General features: G+C 44.2%; 1 protein-coding gene across 1 annotated transcript in view; it reads right to left on the bottom strand.

The window, feature by feature from the left end:
* The window catches only part of GLP1R (glucagon like peptide 1 receptor), an 82,551-nt gene extending 68,464 nt beyond the window's left edge, over nucleotides 1–14,087 (bottom strand). The window contains exons 1-2 of the mRNA XM_077812185.1: nucleotides 13,930–14,087; nucleotides 11,254–11,338 (exon numbers count right to left, since the gene is read on the bottom strand). Coding sequence (XP_077668311.1) covers nucleotides 11,254–11,338; nucleotides 13,930–14,087 — 243 coding nt within the window. The remainder of the gene's footprint in view (nucleotides 1–11,253; nucleotides 11,339–13,929) is intronic.
* Between the last annotated feature and the right edge of the window lie 343 nt (nucleotides 14,088–14,430).

The following is a 14,430-nucleotide window of genomic DNA, read 5'->3' as shown; positions in this document are numbered from 1 at the left end:
CCTCATCTCCTGCCTGCTCACCGTAAGATAGTACAATAGGACTGCCTGCAGGGTTAAAGAGAATGACCTGGTCGAGTCACTCCTAATTTAGTCCCTGCACCCATGTCTGCCCAGGTGCTCCTGACCGACCTTACTGTGGAAGCCAGGAGCACTTCGGACACAATGAGGATGGTTTTCAGGCCTATTGCACCGTCTGCTGCCACAAGGCAATGGATTGCTGCTGCTGTGTAGCAATGCAGTACCGTGTCTGCCAGCACCCAGGAGACATACAGTGACAGTGAACTGAGCAGGCTCCATGCTTGCCGTGGTATGGCATCTGCACAAGTAACTCAGGAAAAAAGGCGCAAAACGATTGTCTGCTGTTTTCACAGCGGGAGGGAGGGAGGGCCTGACGACATGTACCCAGAACCACCTGGGACAATGTTTTTTACCCCATCCGGCATTGGGATCTCAACCCAGAATTCCAATGGGCAGTGGAGACTGTGGGATAGCTACCACAGTGCAACACTCCAGAAGTCGACGTTCGCCTTGGTACTGTGGAAGCACTCCGCTGAGTTAATGCACTGAAAGCATTTTGTGTGGGGACACAATCGACTATATAAAACCGATTTCTAAAAAACCGACTTCTATAAATTTGACCAAATTTCATAGTGTAGACATACCCTTAGAGCACCTCTCGCTGCATGAGGTGGCTTAGAGAAAGGAGAGACAAGTCAGAATGGACCCACAGGCTTTCCTCACCCTGGGACTTTACGTGCAGCAAGTGTTGGGCAGCAGCATCACAACGGGGACCACTTGGGCTTTTAGGACTTGTCAGAATTCCTATCTCAAGGCATTTTACAAACAGAAGCCTCACAATACCTTTTTGTCAGATAGGAATAATATTTATCTATTTCATAGAGGGCTAAATTAAGGCCCAGAAACATTAAGGGAATTGCCAAAGGTCACACAGTAAGTGGCAGAAGGGAGAATGGAATCTGGGAATTCTGACTCCCAAACCGCTATTTTGTGTGTGTTCCTTAAGAGATAAATGCAACATCAATTCCCTGAGTCACATGTATATATAGAGCTTAAAGAATATTTAAAATACTCGGTTTCAAATGATAAGCCTTAAAATAAAACTTTTCTATCAAGATAGCTTCTCTTGGAATCTGTTTTTGATCTGTAGTCTAGTTCAAAAATAGGAATCTAGATATCGTTCTGTTTCAATATTCAGATAGTTTCCTAAGTTATAGAGTTGATTAGTTGGGATTTACAACCAAACAGCCAGCCACCTTTTTAGAATGCATCTAAGAATTTAAGGATGGATTATTTTTGTATTAGTTTGACAGTTTAATTAAATTTGACTATTTAATTGGATGATTTAACTCCAATCTAATATTGAGACTCACCTGTTTGTTTTGATCTTGATTAGATTCCCATTTGACAAGGCTTTATTTTTAGTTGAATATTAATTTAGCTTTGGTAATATATTATTTTCTTAAAAATACCCCATAAAATCAAATTAAGAAGAGTTTTAGTAAATTTTGTTGACGTTTAGTGAAGTAATGTTTTTTTCAAATAATCAATGTGGGTCTAGAGCCTCTGAGGGCCTGGGATGGAGGATACCATCTGCTCAACCTAAAAGCCTGACTAGCTGCCCCAATGGGTATGTCTACACAAAAAAACCTAACAACCAACCACCCCCGCAGCACCAAATAGCAGAGCCCAGGTCAACTGATTCAGGCTCACAGAGCTAAACATAGCAGTGTAGACATTCAGGCTCAGGCTAGAGCTGGGACTCCATAACCCTTCCTCCTCGCCAGGCTCAAAAGCCTGGACTCCACCCCAAGCCCAAAATGTCTACAAACACTATTTTTAACCCTGCAGCCTGAGCCACAAGCCAATTGACACTGCAGTTTTTCTGTGCAGTGTGGTCGTATGCAATAAGTCTATAGTTCTCATATCATCGATCCTAGCTACAAACGCCTGAGTTAACATGTTCTGCAACAAGTGCCCCTCAAATCTTTCATTTCGAGGTGTAAATCCAGCAAAAAGGTACACTCCAGTTGTCAGTATACTGTATGAAAGTTAGCTGGCTACCCCGCAAACCCAACTCCCAAAAATCTCCTGTGTGATGTTACCCCAGTGACCAATCACCACAATTGCACCATAGACATGCATATACAATAGACAGACATTACTGCCTATTTCTGTCCTGTCAGGTAATCCTGGCAATCAATGCACAAGTTGCATCATCACTCAATGATAATGTCTACTGAGACACTGCAGATTGATTCCTGCAAAGTAGAGTCCAGAACCCTTGCCATGCTCCTATGTCCTCCTGCCTCTCTTAGTAATCACACAACTGAGGAAACTGCAATACAAAGTCGGATCAAGGGGAAAAGTGTCCCTTTATTAAGGAACAGTGCAAGGTTAAATCTGATTAAGCAACTACTGAGTGAAGCATGTGGATATTGTGCAGGATTGAGTGCAAGTTATCCAATTCTGACACTTTAGAAGGATACTAAACTTCTGTAGTTACTGATGGAATAGAATCTTGTCACAGTAAGATATGAATACATCATCCTGCTTCTTTCCAAATACAGAACAGAAATATTAAAATACTTTTTCCTTTTCTGTATCACCATTGATAATTTTGCCATCAATTGTCTTCATTTCTTAACTGCCAATTAGTACTCATTACTATCAACTTCCCCATCTTTCCACTGTTGTATCAATGTTTCTCAGCCAGTGGTACACATACCCCTAGGGTATGCAGGGGTGTTAAATGGGTACATCAATTCATCTAGATATTTGTCTGGTTTTACAACAGCTTACATAAAAAAGTACAAACTAAAATGTCATACAGACAATGACTTGTTTATACCGCTCTATATACTACACACTAAAATGTAAGTACAATATTTATATTCCAATTGATTTTATAATTATACAGTAAAACGAGAAAGTAAGCAATTTTTCTACTAATAGTGTGCTGCAACACTTTTGTAATTTTATGTCTGATTTTGTACACAAATAGTTTTTAAAGTGAGGTGTAACTTGGGGGGTACGCAAGACAAATCAGACTCCTGAGAGCCAACATGTTATATATTGGGTTTGTAAAATTATTTTAGTTGCTACTTTCACTTCCCTGCTTAATCTGAAAATCCTTTTTTAAAATTTAATATATGTATGTGTGTGTGTATGTATGTATGGTGACATGGTCAGGCCAGAGATAGAAGGCAGATATATTAGCCCCAGGTTAAGTAGGTCCCTTTTCCCTGGGTAAGGTAACAGAGAAGGTTCCAGAACAATCAGGAACCTTCTGGCGACAATTAAGACAGACAGGCGAATTAGAACACCTGCAGCCAATCAAGAAGCTGCTAGAATCAATTAAGGCAGGCTAATCAGGGCACCTGGGTTTAAAAAGGAGCTCACTTCAGTTTGTGGTGTGCATGTGAGGAGCTGGGAGCAAGAGGCACTAGGAGCTGAGAGCGAGAATGCATACTGTTGGAGGACTGAGGAGTACAAGCATCATCAGACACCAGGAGGAAGGTCCTATGGTGAGGATAAAGAAGGTGTTGGGAGGAGGCCATGGGGAAGTAGCCCAGGGAGTTGTAGCTGTCGCACAGCTGTTCCAGGAGGCACTCTAAACAGCTGCATTTCACAGGGCCCTGGGCTGGAACCCGGAGTAGAGGGCGGGCCCGGGTTCCCCGCAAACCTCCCAACTCCTGGTCAGACACAGGAGGAGTTGACCTGGACTGTGGGTTCATGAAAACGGTCAAACTGAGGGCTGCTGTGAAGCTCCAAGACAAGCAAATCCGCCAATAAGTGCGAGACCCACCAAGGCAGAGGAGGAACTTTGTCACAATATAAAAATAGAAAAAAAAATGAAAGTGCATTTTTTGTTTTTAACCTAAGAAGCCTTCTTATGAGATTGCTTTATTAGATGCCCCAGAATTCTGCATTCTTATAACAGTGCCCAATTATTGACAGTTTTATATTAAAATTTTTCCTCCCATTCAATTTCACTAATTTTCTTCCTTCAGTTTTACATCATCAGCTCACGGCTTGTGTTTCCTTCAGTATATTCAGTACTTTCTATTATGTGAATAAAGGAAATTCTATAAAGGACACTGTTGTGATACTGGCCCTACATATGATCTCTGAGTCCAGACCTCTAAAAACTTTCATGGATTAGGTGATCTTCTCAGCAAGTTATATGACAAGTCCTCATAGTTAGGGGTGTCCTGTTCAGCGGTAGACAGTAGGCAATCTAGAACGTAAAGCACTTTTCCACCTTTGGGCACATTTTGGCTGTCCCGATGCAGGTGGAGGGGAGTCTCCGTTTGTAACAGCTGCAATATAGACTTGGAGAAATTGTTTGCACTTCCCTCTGCCTCAGCCCAGGTTTTCCCACCATTGATGTTCTAGTCCCTATCCCCCTCTTTTCACCTGGAGAATACATGACAGTCAGCCCCTCTTGCCCACAGAAAAATGGCAGGTTCTGTTTCATACTTTTAGAGCTATTGCTGATTTAATCAGAAAGTTCTATTTGGTATTCCTGCTAGCCAGCACAGCAAGGCACTTCCGGGACTTAATTTGCCAAATTACCAAACATGTTTTATTCACCCTGACAACAGCAGAGGCCATTAGCTCTATTCACACAAAAGCATTAACACTGAGAAACTAGTTCCATCATCGGGCTGGAAGTCTGCCAGGACTTCTATCACTCATTCACTGTGTGACCCTTAGAAAGTTACATCCCTCTGCCTCATTTCCTCCATACATACCTGTGACACTGGGAATAATATTTAGCATGTGTTATGATGAGTATTTCATCATACTTTATGAGTGCTACAGACATACAACATATATTATTTTGAGAGAGAGAGAACTTTTTCCATAAGCATCATATACAGAAACACGGGCCACTTGTTCTAGTCCTAAACAGACACTCTCCAACTCTGGCCTCAAGACCGATCCCTACTGTGCTGTCCGGGAGATGTCCTTGCAATATGATTGAAAGAGATTTTGTTTGCTTTATTTTAATTTATTCACTTGGACAGCTTCTCTCTTCCTCTCATTATTCGGTCTCACTGAGCCCAAACTTTTGCTTTCAGCCTGAGAGGTAGCCAGGAATATTCCCAGACTTATTTGTAATGCTTGATCTCTAACACTTGAAGGAAAAATCCCAAGCATTTCATCCTAGGAAGGCTTTAATAATAGCTTATATGAATTAATATTTAGAGATGAAACCATTTGGTTATCTGGACCAACCCACACCAATTTGGGGCAATTCAGATACAGACGTCCTGAACTTAATGGACCAATCCTAATTCCACTAAGGATGAAACACACGTAGTAACAGAGTGTGTGTGTGTGAGAGAGAGAGAGAGAATGGGGGGGGGAACTGACCAAAACCACCCAACCTACTATTTCCAAAGGAGCCGATATTTCAAAGGAAACACACAAAGGCCCCTGCATGGAATCCTCCTTCACACCCTGAATGTTCCTTATAGCATCTGGATAACATTACAGGAGACCTCAAGCACAGGAGACAAAGATGTGATCAAGAGCCTCAGAGTCTACAGCCCAGTTCACAATGTACAATGGAAGCAACAGGTGGGAGAAAAGGCAAGATGTGCTTCCAACCCCTGAACAGAAAAGCCCCTCTTCAGATCATCCTGGTAGAATATCAGCAGTAACGAGCATAACGACGATCATTTACTAAATGAACAAAAAATGTCACCACAACAATAAGGTCGCATAGTTAAGACCTGGAAGTGAAAAGATGCTGAGTTAACGCTGCTGTTGGAATCTTCCACATCACGGATATGGTTCATTATTAACAAAAACTATTACAGTCGGGCCTAGAGGCCCTGAGATCAGGACCTCATTGTGCAAGCATGAGCCAGGGACCTCTTGGTGCCAACTGGCAAAGGGCACAGGGATCATTTGGGTTTGGTCTCTACATTGTGTTGCCCATGGCTGGTGGAGTTGGGGAGCGGACTTGTGGCAGGCACAGACAAAGCTTCCTTGTGTCAGGACAGGCGGTAGCAAGATCTCTCAACCCTGATACCATCACAGTTAGGCACTGTACAAACTCGTAGTAAGCATCAGTCCCTACCCTAAAATCTTATATCTAAGTTACATATGTGTGGGAACAGGACTTTCTTTTATGCACGAAATGTAATGTTTCTGAAGTGTTTTTCATTCCAAATAGCAACAAAAAAAATCAGAAATATGAAGTTTCCCACAGAATTGGAGTCTTTCAAAATATTCCAGGCAGGGAGCTGGCCTGCTGATGGGGAAGCTCAGGCAGCCTGCCTAGTGGCTGGCTGAAAGTTTCAATTTTTAACGGAATAAAAGACTTTCTATTCTGGTAACTAAGCATTTTCAAACAGAGAACTAACTCCCTTTAATAAAAGGGGGAAAAAGGAAGAGCCTGGGAGCTACAGACCAGTCAGCCTGACTTTGATAGCTGGGAAGTTACTAGAGCAATGTATAAAATATTCAATTTGCAAATACCTGGAGGATGAAGGGGTGATCACTCCTGGACAGCATGGATTTACTAAGAACAAATCCTGCCAAACCAGCTTGATATCACTCTTTGACAAGGTAACTGGTTTGTGTCTTGGGGAAATGCGATGGACATAATATACCTGGACTTTAGCAAGGCTTTTGACAGTTCCACATAACATTTTAATAAGTAACCTGGAGAAATACAAGCTCAGTAGAACTACCATTAAGTGGATACATAATTAGTTAAACAACTGCAAAGAAAGAGTGACTATTAATGGAATGATGTCAGATTGGAAGGAGGCCTCAAGAGGGGTTCCACAGCCATCTGTTCCGAGTCAATGTTATTTAACATCTTTATTAATTACCTAGATGTGGGAATAGAGAGCATACTGATCAAATCTGCAAGTGATACAAAGCTGGGCATGTGGGGGAAATTGCAAATACTTTGGGGGATAGAACTAAAATTCAAAGGGATCTTGATAAATTGGAAAACTAGGCTATAGACAACAAAACAAAATTCACCAAAGACAAACGTAAGGTGCTACACCTAGGGAAGAAAAAACCAAATGCACAAATACAGAAGGGGGGATAACTAGCTTGGCAGCAGCACTGCTGAGAAGGATTTGGGAACTGTGGTGGATCACAACCTCAACATAAGTTAACAAGATGCTGTTGCAAAAAGAGAAGCAAATGCAATTTGGTTTCATACTCCTTGGGGAATTCTGTGTCTCTGCACATGCGCAGAATTAATGTTCCCCCCAGAAAAATTACTTCTGATGGGGAAACAAAGGGAAGCCCACAAGAGCAGGGGTCACGTGCCCCTCCCCGGCAACGCAGGCAGATTGCTTCGGGCACCTGGAGCAGCCAGTAGAGACATAAATCACCACTGGGATACGGTGGGAGGGGCTGAGCAGTCAAGAGACTCTCTTGCTCACTATTGCAGCATGACTGGTATGGAGAGGTAGGGTTTTGGGGTGTTTCTGAGGAGGGAGGCGTGTGGCGTAGCAGAATGTAGCAGCCAGCCTGCCTTAGTGAATTGTTTCCATTCTCTTTGTGAATTCTCCCAGGACTATAAGACAGGTGTAAAAGTTAAGGTTCCTTTATGTTGCCAGAGTAGTGTAAAGCAGTGGTTTTCAAACTTTTTTTTCTAGCGACCCAGTTGAAGAAAATTGTTGATGCTCGCAACCCAATGGAGCTGGGGATGAGGGGTTTGGGAGGGGCTCAGGGATGGGGCAGAGGGTTGGGGGGCAGGGGCAAGGGCTGCGGGGTTTGGGATGCGGGGGGGGGTCAGGGATCTGGGCTGAGAGTGCTGGCTCTGGGGTGGGGCCAGCGATGAGGGGTTTGGGGTGCAGAAAGGGGCTCTGGGTTTGTAGGGCCTCAGGGCTGGGGATTGGGGCACAGGCTTACCTTGGGTGGCTCTTGGTCAGCAGCGTAGTGGGGATGCTAAGGCAGGCTTCCCGTCTGTCCTAGCACGACAGACTGCGCTGTGCCCCAGAAGTGACAAGCAGCAGGTACAGCTCCTAGGTGGAGGCACACGCAAGCGGCTCCACATGGCTCTCGCCCACAGGCACCAGCCCCCCAACTCCATTGGCCAGGAACTGGCCAATGGGAATGCAGAGCTGGTGCTTGGGGTGGGGACAGAGCATGGAGCCCCGTGGCTCCCCCACCTAGAAGCCAGACCTGCTGCTGGCTGCTTCCGGAGCACCACACCATGTCAGAACAGGTAGGGACTAGCCCGCCTTAGCTGGGCAGCATCGCCGACGGGACTTTTAACAGCCTGGTCAGCTGTGCTGACCAGAGCTGCCATGACCCAGTGCCTTACATTCCATGGCCCAGTACTGGTCACGACCCGCAGTTTGAAAATCACTGGTGTAAAGGACAGTATGACCATATAAATTCTTATGGTACTTTAGTGATTAGAACTGGCCTAAATTTTTGGACTGAAAAAAATTCCTATCAAAATGTGCTCCATAAACTGTTTGGTATTAACCTTTCTGGAGATGGTCAATAGCCAATATAAATTGTGAGTTTTATTCTTCAGTCCTCACTTGCTCTTCAGTTGCCTATGATGTAACACTGAGCATATGGCTGCATATATTTGTTGACTATTAACCAGAAATAAAGGGTCAAACCTGCATCTTGGTGGGGGGGGTTAGACTACATGACCCTTGCGGCCCCTTCTAAGCCCATGCTTCTGTGACTCTGTTCATAGATTCCAAGGCCAGAAGGAACTATTATGATCCTCACGTCTGACCTCCTGTATAGCACAGGCCACAGAACTTACCCAAAGTAATTCCCAGAGCTGAGCTTTTAGGAAAACATCCAATCTTGATTTAAAAATAGTCAGTGATGGAGACTCCATCACAACCCTTGGTAAATTGTGCCAATGGTTAGTTACCCACACTGTCAAAAATTTACACCTTATTTTCAGTCTGGAAGTTTTTGGAAAGTTTATGACCAGCTGTACCCTAAATAAATAAGGCAGAAAAAGGATGGGAGGAGAAAAAACAGGAATCACAGAAAGGTAAAGTGGCTTGCCCAAGATCACACAGTAATGCTTTCCAATCCTGGCTGAATGGATAGATTTCCAGTTTGCACCATAAAACATACAGTATGCACCATGCAGCTGATTTAATGCTATAGTTGGAACCCAAGCATTTCAGTTCCTACCAATATGTATTTGACAGTGTTCAGACACTGAACAGGGTTTGTAGCAGCAACTTTCAGATCTTCTCAGAACCCAGTAGGCAGCAGTTTGTCCAATCAGGACTAAAACGTTTTCCTCTGTGGTGATCCCAGTTCACTGAGCAGGCACACAATCTCAACAGTGTAACAAAAACTACTGTTGTGTTCACTTTCCAACAGCTGCTTTTCCTCCAAAAATTTCAGCAAGGAGCAGGGGGAGAGAAGAGCTAAGTCAGGATGTAGTTGTAAAGCGTACACAAAGGCCACCTATTATTCCTCTCATTATTTATATTACCTAAAGCCCAGGATCCCTACTCCAGGACCAAAATCCCACGGTGCAAGGCACCTAATAGCATCACTAAGGAAATGACCATCTTGCCTGGGTGCAGCTTGAGCAAGTACTAGATCACATTCTCTTCTGACAGGTCAGAATTCCCAAGTACTTTTCCCAGCTCGGCCAAGGACTAGTAGATATATCATTTAGCCATAAAGTTAGTATGATATTTATGTACCTACCTCAGAGGGCTGGAGGCTCATTCTCTATAAAGTGCTTTTAGATGCTCCGATTTTTCTTTTTTAAACCAAGTATTACACAAAGCAATCCAAACAGAATAGGAGATCCTAGAGTAAAGAGGACTGGAAGGAATGCTTCTGGGCTAGATCACAAGCTGTCGCATGCTTACGTTGTTCCAGACAGATTGAAAATGATAGCTAGAAGGGTTCTCAACAAATTTTTTGGTGGCCCAGAGATGGTACAGGGTGTCACACCCAGGAGCAACAAGGAGGGCGGGGCTGCTGCTTCCCCCCTCCCTCCCAATCACTGCCCAGAAGGCTGTTGTGTCCACACAAAAAGCCCCTGGTGGCCACATTTGAGAAACACTGAGCTAAACCAGTGGTTCTCAAACTGGGGGGTCGGGACCCCTCAGGGGGTCATGAGCTGTCAGTCTCCACCTCAAACCCTGCTTTGCCTCCAGCATTTATAATGGTGTTTAACATATTTAAAAGTGTTTTTAATTTTGGGAGGGAGGGGGAAGAAGAGGACGCACTCAGAGGTTTGCTGGGTGAAAGCGATCACCAATACAAAAGTTTGAGAACCACTGAGCTAGACACTATAGTGCAGAGAAGAGAGCCACCACATGAGATAAGATGCAGAACTCTTCAACAAAATCCACAGCCAAGGGATAAAACAGGAAAAGGAGAGGTGAAGACAACAGTAGAGGATTTACATTCTGAACTAAAAAGTGCCTAGCAATTAGTTGTTTCCTTGTTTAGAGGTTTGCACTAAAGAAGAGCCACTGAATGCTGTATGGGACAGTGAAATATGCAGAGCTGCTTCCCGAGGAGGGATCTGGAGGTCTGTTGACTCACTAGTTGCTTGGCTTCACAGTGTCTGGTGTTGTGAGCAGGGTCAGAAAACAAGCCAGGGGCTCTTTCTGCTCTGACTCAGCAAGGGGGCCCAGTGCTCTCTGCTTTCCTCGCTCTAGCTATCAGGTGTTTCTAAGGCACCTGTCACCTTGGTAGCTGAGCACTGAACAGTTATATAATGTGCATAACACCACCATTGTAAAGGTGCTATCCTGTCTTCAGTGCACCATAATTTCCACATTTTCTCTCACACACACACACTCTATTTTGGTCCTCTGTCCCCACAATCCCTCCCCTTATTTTTCTCTCCAGCATTAAAAACAGAAAACATACTCCCTCGCCCAACCAGGGAAGGAGCAGTGATAATGTCACCTTGAGTGTGTGCATATGTTTTAAGTGTCTAACACATACCCTCTAACATGAGGAAACAGCTATTGCTAAAACATTGTTAATTTTGGCCAGGTTAGGCAAAGGTCATGGAACAGCATATGACTCTCCGGATCCCATTGTACCGGGAAGTTCAGGCAGAGCAAGGATGGATCTTGAGCCTCTCCTTTGAAGTTTTTTGCCATTATAGGATTGCTGTTACAGTGGTGTTTTCATGAGACCCAGCCCCTTGCGAACTGGGGCATTAGATGGAGACTTGGCATGCGCACAAATCCTCCAGTCATGCTCTGCTTCCTTCCTCTCTCTTACCATCTCCTCCTCCTGAAAAGGCATTCCCATCTGCTCAGTTGAGGGCAGTGATGGGATAGGGATGAAACCAGTTAGATAGAAGCTGCTGGAAACAGGAGAGATTTTCAAATTGTCTTATAAGGAAACAGCCCTGATGGCCCCAGTGTTACTGAGGAGCCACTTAGATGGAACCCTAGGCAGCTGCTTCTTTGGTTATCCCACCTCTCTTACTAAACATCTGAACCATGTATAAAAGAGTTACAGGTCTTCATCCATCTTCCTACTCAGGAGGTCTGGGAAGAGCTTTAGCAGCCGTCTCTTAGAATGCTCTATTACATTCTTTCCCCTCCTCTCAGAGGGCAGAAGCTGGGCTCAGGACTCTTCTGTAATCAGGCCCAGCAGCCAGCCAGGAGCTCTCTCCCCCCCAGGTCCCTGCCAGTGCTGAGCAGTCCATGGTGCTACAGTTTCCTTTGGCCAGCCAGCAGCACCACCTGCAGTCCTCTGACTCTGGTCTGCACTGCTGCTCCTTTTATACTAGCCTGCAACCCTCTGATTGGCTGGTTCCTTCCCAGTCTCTTTAGGCAGCTTGGAGGACTTAGGTCCACTACTCCTTTCCTGGGATAAGTGTGGCAGAACCCTGAGTCCTCCAGCAAAGGGCCTCTGGGCCTAGCCCAGCCAGTCATAGTGACTAAAAGGTCAGGATATACTTTAATGTCTAGAGTTACATATTTCCATCCCCTTCCTTATAAGTATATGCTACAATACTTCAGTAATTGTCCCAAACAACTTACCAGTGTCTGACACATGGCCAGAAAGAGTTAAGCATCCTGCATGATAAGTGACCTAAATTCAAACTTTAGAGACATATTGGTAGAGGTTTGTGTTTGTGTGTGTTGTTTATATATAACGTGTTAGAGATGGACAATGTAATCAAACAGTTCCTGTCTCTGCTGTATTCTGTTACTTCAGAGACCAAAAGGAGATTTTAACATTTAAATGAACTGTAAATTTAGTGATATCACTGTACTGATTTCCCTTTGAAGTATACAGCAGATCACCTGCAAATGGTGGAAAACAGGCAAAAGCCTCATGTTAATCTGTGTAGCTAATTACTGATGATGCTTAAGAAATAGGTCTACTTCAAAGTCTAGATGATTACCTATTGTTCACCTAAGGACTTTGTGCTGTCAAGACAAGGCCTGGAACTGTATAAAGGTTGCTTGGGTCCTGATCCTTTTTATCTCAGATCTGCTTGATGCAGGGGAAGCTTGAGTCATAAGACAGATCTCCAGTCCCATCTGGATCACCTTGGATATGAACATTGGACTATAACATATGAACTAATTCTGAAATAACTCTTTGCAACTACGAAGCTCACCAGCTCTACTATGAAACTGATCTCAGAACTGTACACATGTCTGTATGTATATTGATCTTTTAACCAATACACTTTTTTTTTAAATAAATTTTAGTTTAGTTAAGAATTGGCTGTAAGCAGGTATTTGGTAAAATCTGGAATATTCATTAAATTGGGAGGTAATGTGTCCAATCCTTTGGGATTGGTAGAACTTTCATATTTGACTTGGCTGTCTGGGAGGGAGCCCACAGACTGGGTTGCTTTTAAGGGAACTGTGTTTTGGCTTCTGTATAACCAATAAGGTATTACAGAAACTGTTTTGTGGCTAACTGGGTAGATCTAAGTATTGGAGTAACCACCAACTTTGGGGATTGTCTGCTCCATTCTTTGCAGTTTGACCTAACTGAGTAACCCGACTGGGCCTCCCACCCCCGGACCCTGGTCACAGTGTCATTGCAGAGTCCAAGGTTATTTAAGCTCACAACATTGCAGCATTTGCTGTGAGTGTGATCAGCCGAGTTAGGGTTTGGGGGTTGTGTGCGTAAATGAAAATCTTGTTTTTCAGGACAGCAAACAGTACAATTCTCAGGCTACATTTACAATTTGATTAATTTAAACTAATCTGATTGAAATTAAATAAAGCAATATGTGGTATAGCAAGAGAGGCAGCTTCAGTTCCAGATGGGAACATAATGCAAGGAATGAGTATACCCCCTGATGCTATGCTACCTGAGCAGAACAGCATGAAGCAATCAAAACCACACTGAAACATGCCAGAGCCAGGCACAACTGCCACCATAATGATCATGTAACAGAAAATTGCACTTCATTGTATAGGGCATCGTTGCCAGCAGGAGGCCGATTCTCCAGAGAACTATCACCCTTTAGGGTATGTCAGTGTCTACAGTGCAGAGTTAGCCTGGGCTCATACTCAGGTACTGCTCCTTCCTCCCCCCATCCAAAAAAATCCCTCTCAACCCAGGCTAGCTGGCACAGTAGGGAAACAGGTTAGAGCCCAGGTTCCAGTTACTAGCCTGAATGACACTCACCCACTTTGCAGTGTGGACACAGGCTAAATCACTCAGCGCTGATAGCCCTCCATTCCCTTCCCACATTTCCTCCCTCCAGCCAACACATGCCCAGAAGACGGACAAGTTCTCCCACAATTCTGTGGGAAAGAATTAGAGCAGTTCATCTTACTGCAGCACTAAGAACTACGAGGTATGCCCCCAGAAGTCCCAGTGACATACACAGGCAAGTGCAGCACCAGCGAGACAGGAATTCTGGTACGGCTTTGCAGCGTGGTAGCTCGCACCCAGGCACCAAGCACCCAGGCTCACTCTGCAGTGGAGTCCTTTATGAAGTGGACCAACTCCTTCCGGGACACATCCAGTAAATAACCACACCACAGGCCCCCCGGCTCAGCCAACAGCAGCTCCAGCAAGCGAGCTTCCTCCTGGCTTAGCTGCACTTCTTGGTCCTCAGCCGTAAGCCACATTCTGTATGTCTCATGTAGCAGAGCAATGTAATTGCATTAACAGACCTCAACACTGCAATGCCTAAATCAGTTTGGGACGTGTTTGGAAGTGAAAGTCTTGTGGCAGTACAGAGGCAGCAAAGAACAGGGAGGTCTAGACTCAAGTGGGAAAACTAAGAGGCAGATTGCTTCTATTTATCCCACACTCATACACAATGAAATGTAATCAATAGCAAGGAGATAGGAGTCAATTTATAGCAGAGAGAAGTGAACAGGCAAAAAAAAAAAAAATCAATCAATGGTCAATTGCAGTAAGACTGTAGTCAAATGGCAATAAATAGCTAATGGATCTTTCCTTTCCCAC

This window comes from Eretmochelys imbricata, chromosome 3, assembly GCF_965152235.1.
Source record: "Eretmochelys imbricata isolate rEreImb1 chromosome 3, rEreImb1.hap1, whole genome shotgun sequence".
Classification (NCBI taxonomy): domain Eukaryota; kingdom Metazoa; phylum Chordata; order Testudines; family Cheloniidae; genus Eretmochelys; species Eretmochelys imbricata.
The sequence above is the reverse complement of the archived record's forward strand: the minus strand, read 5'-3'. Positions and strand labels throughout refer to the sequence as shown.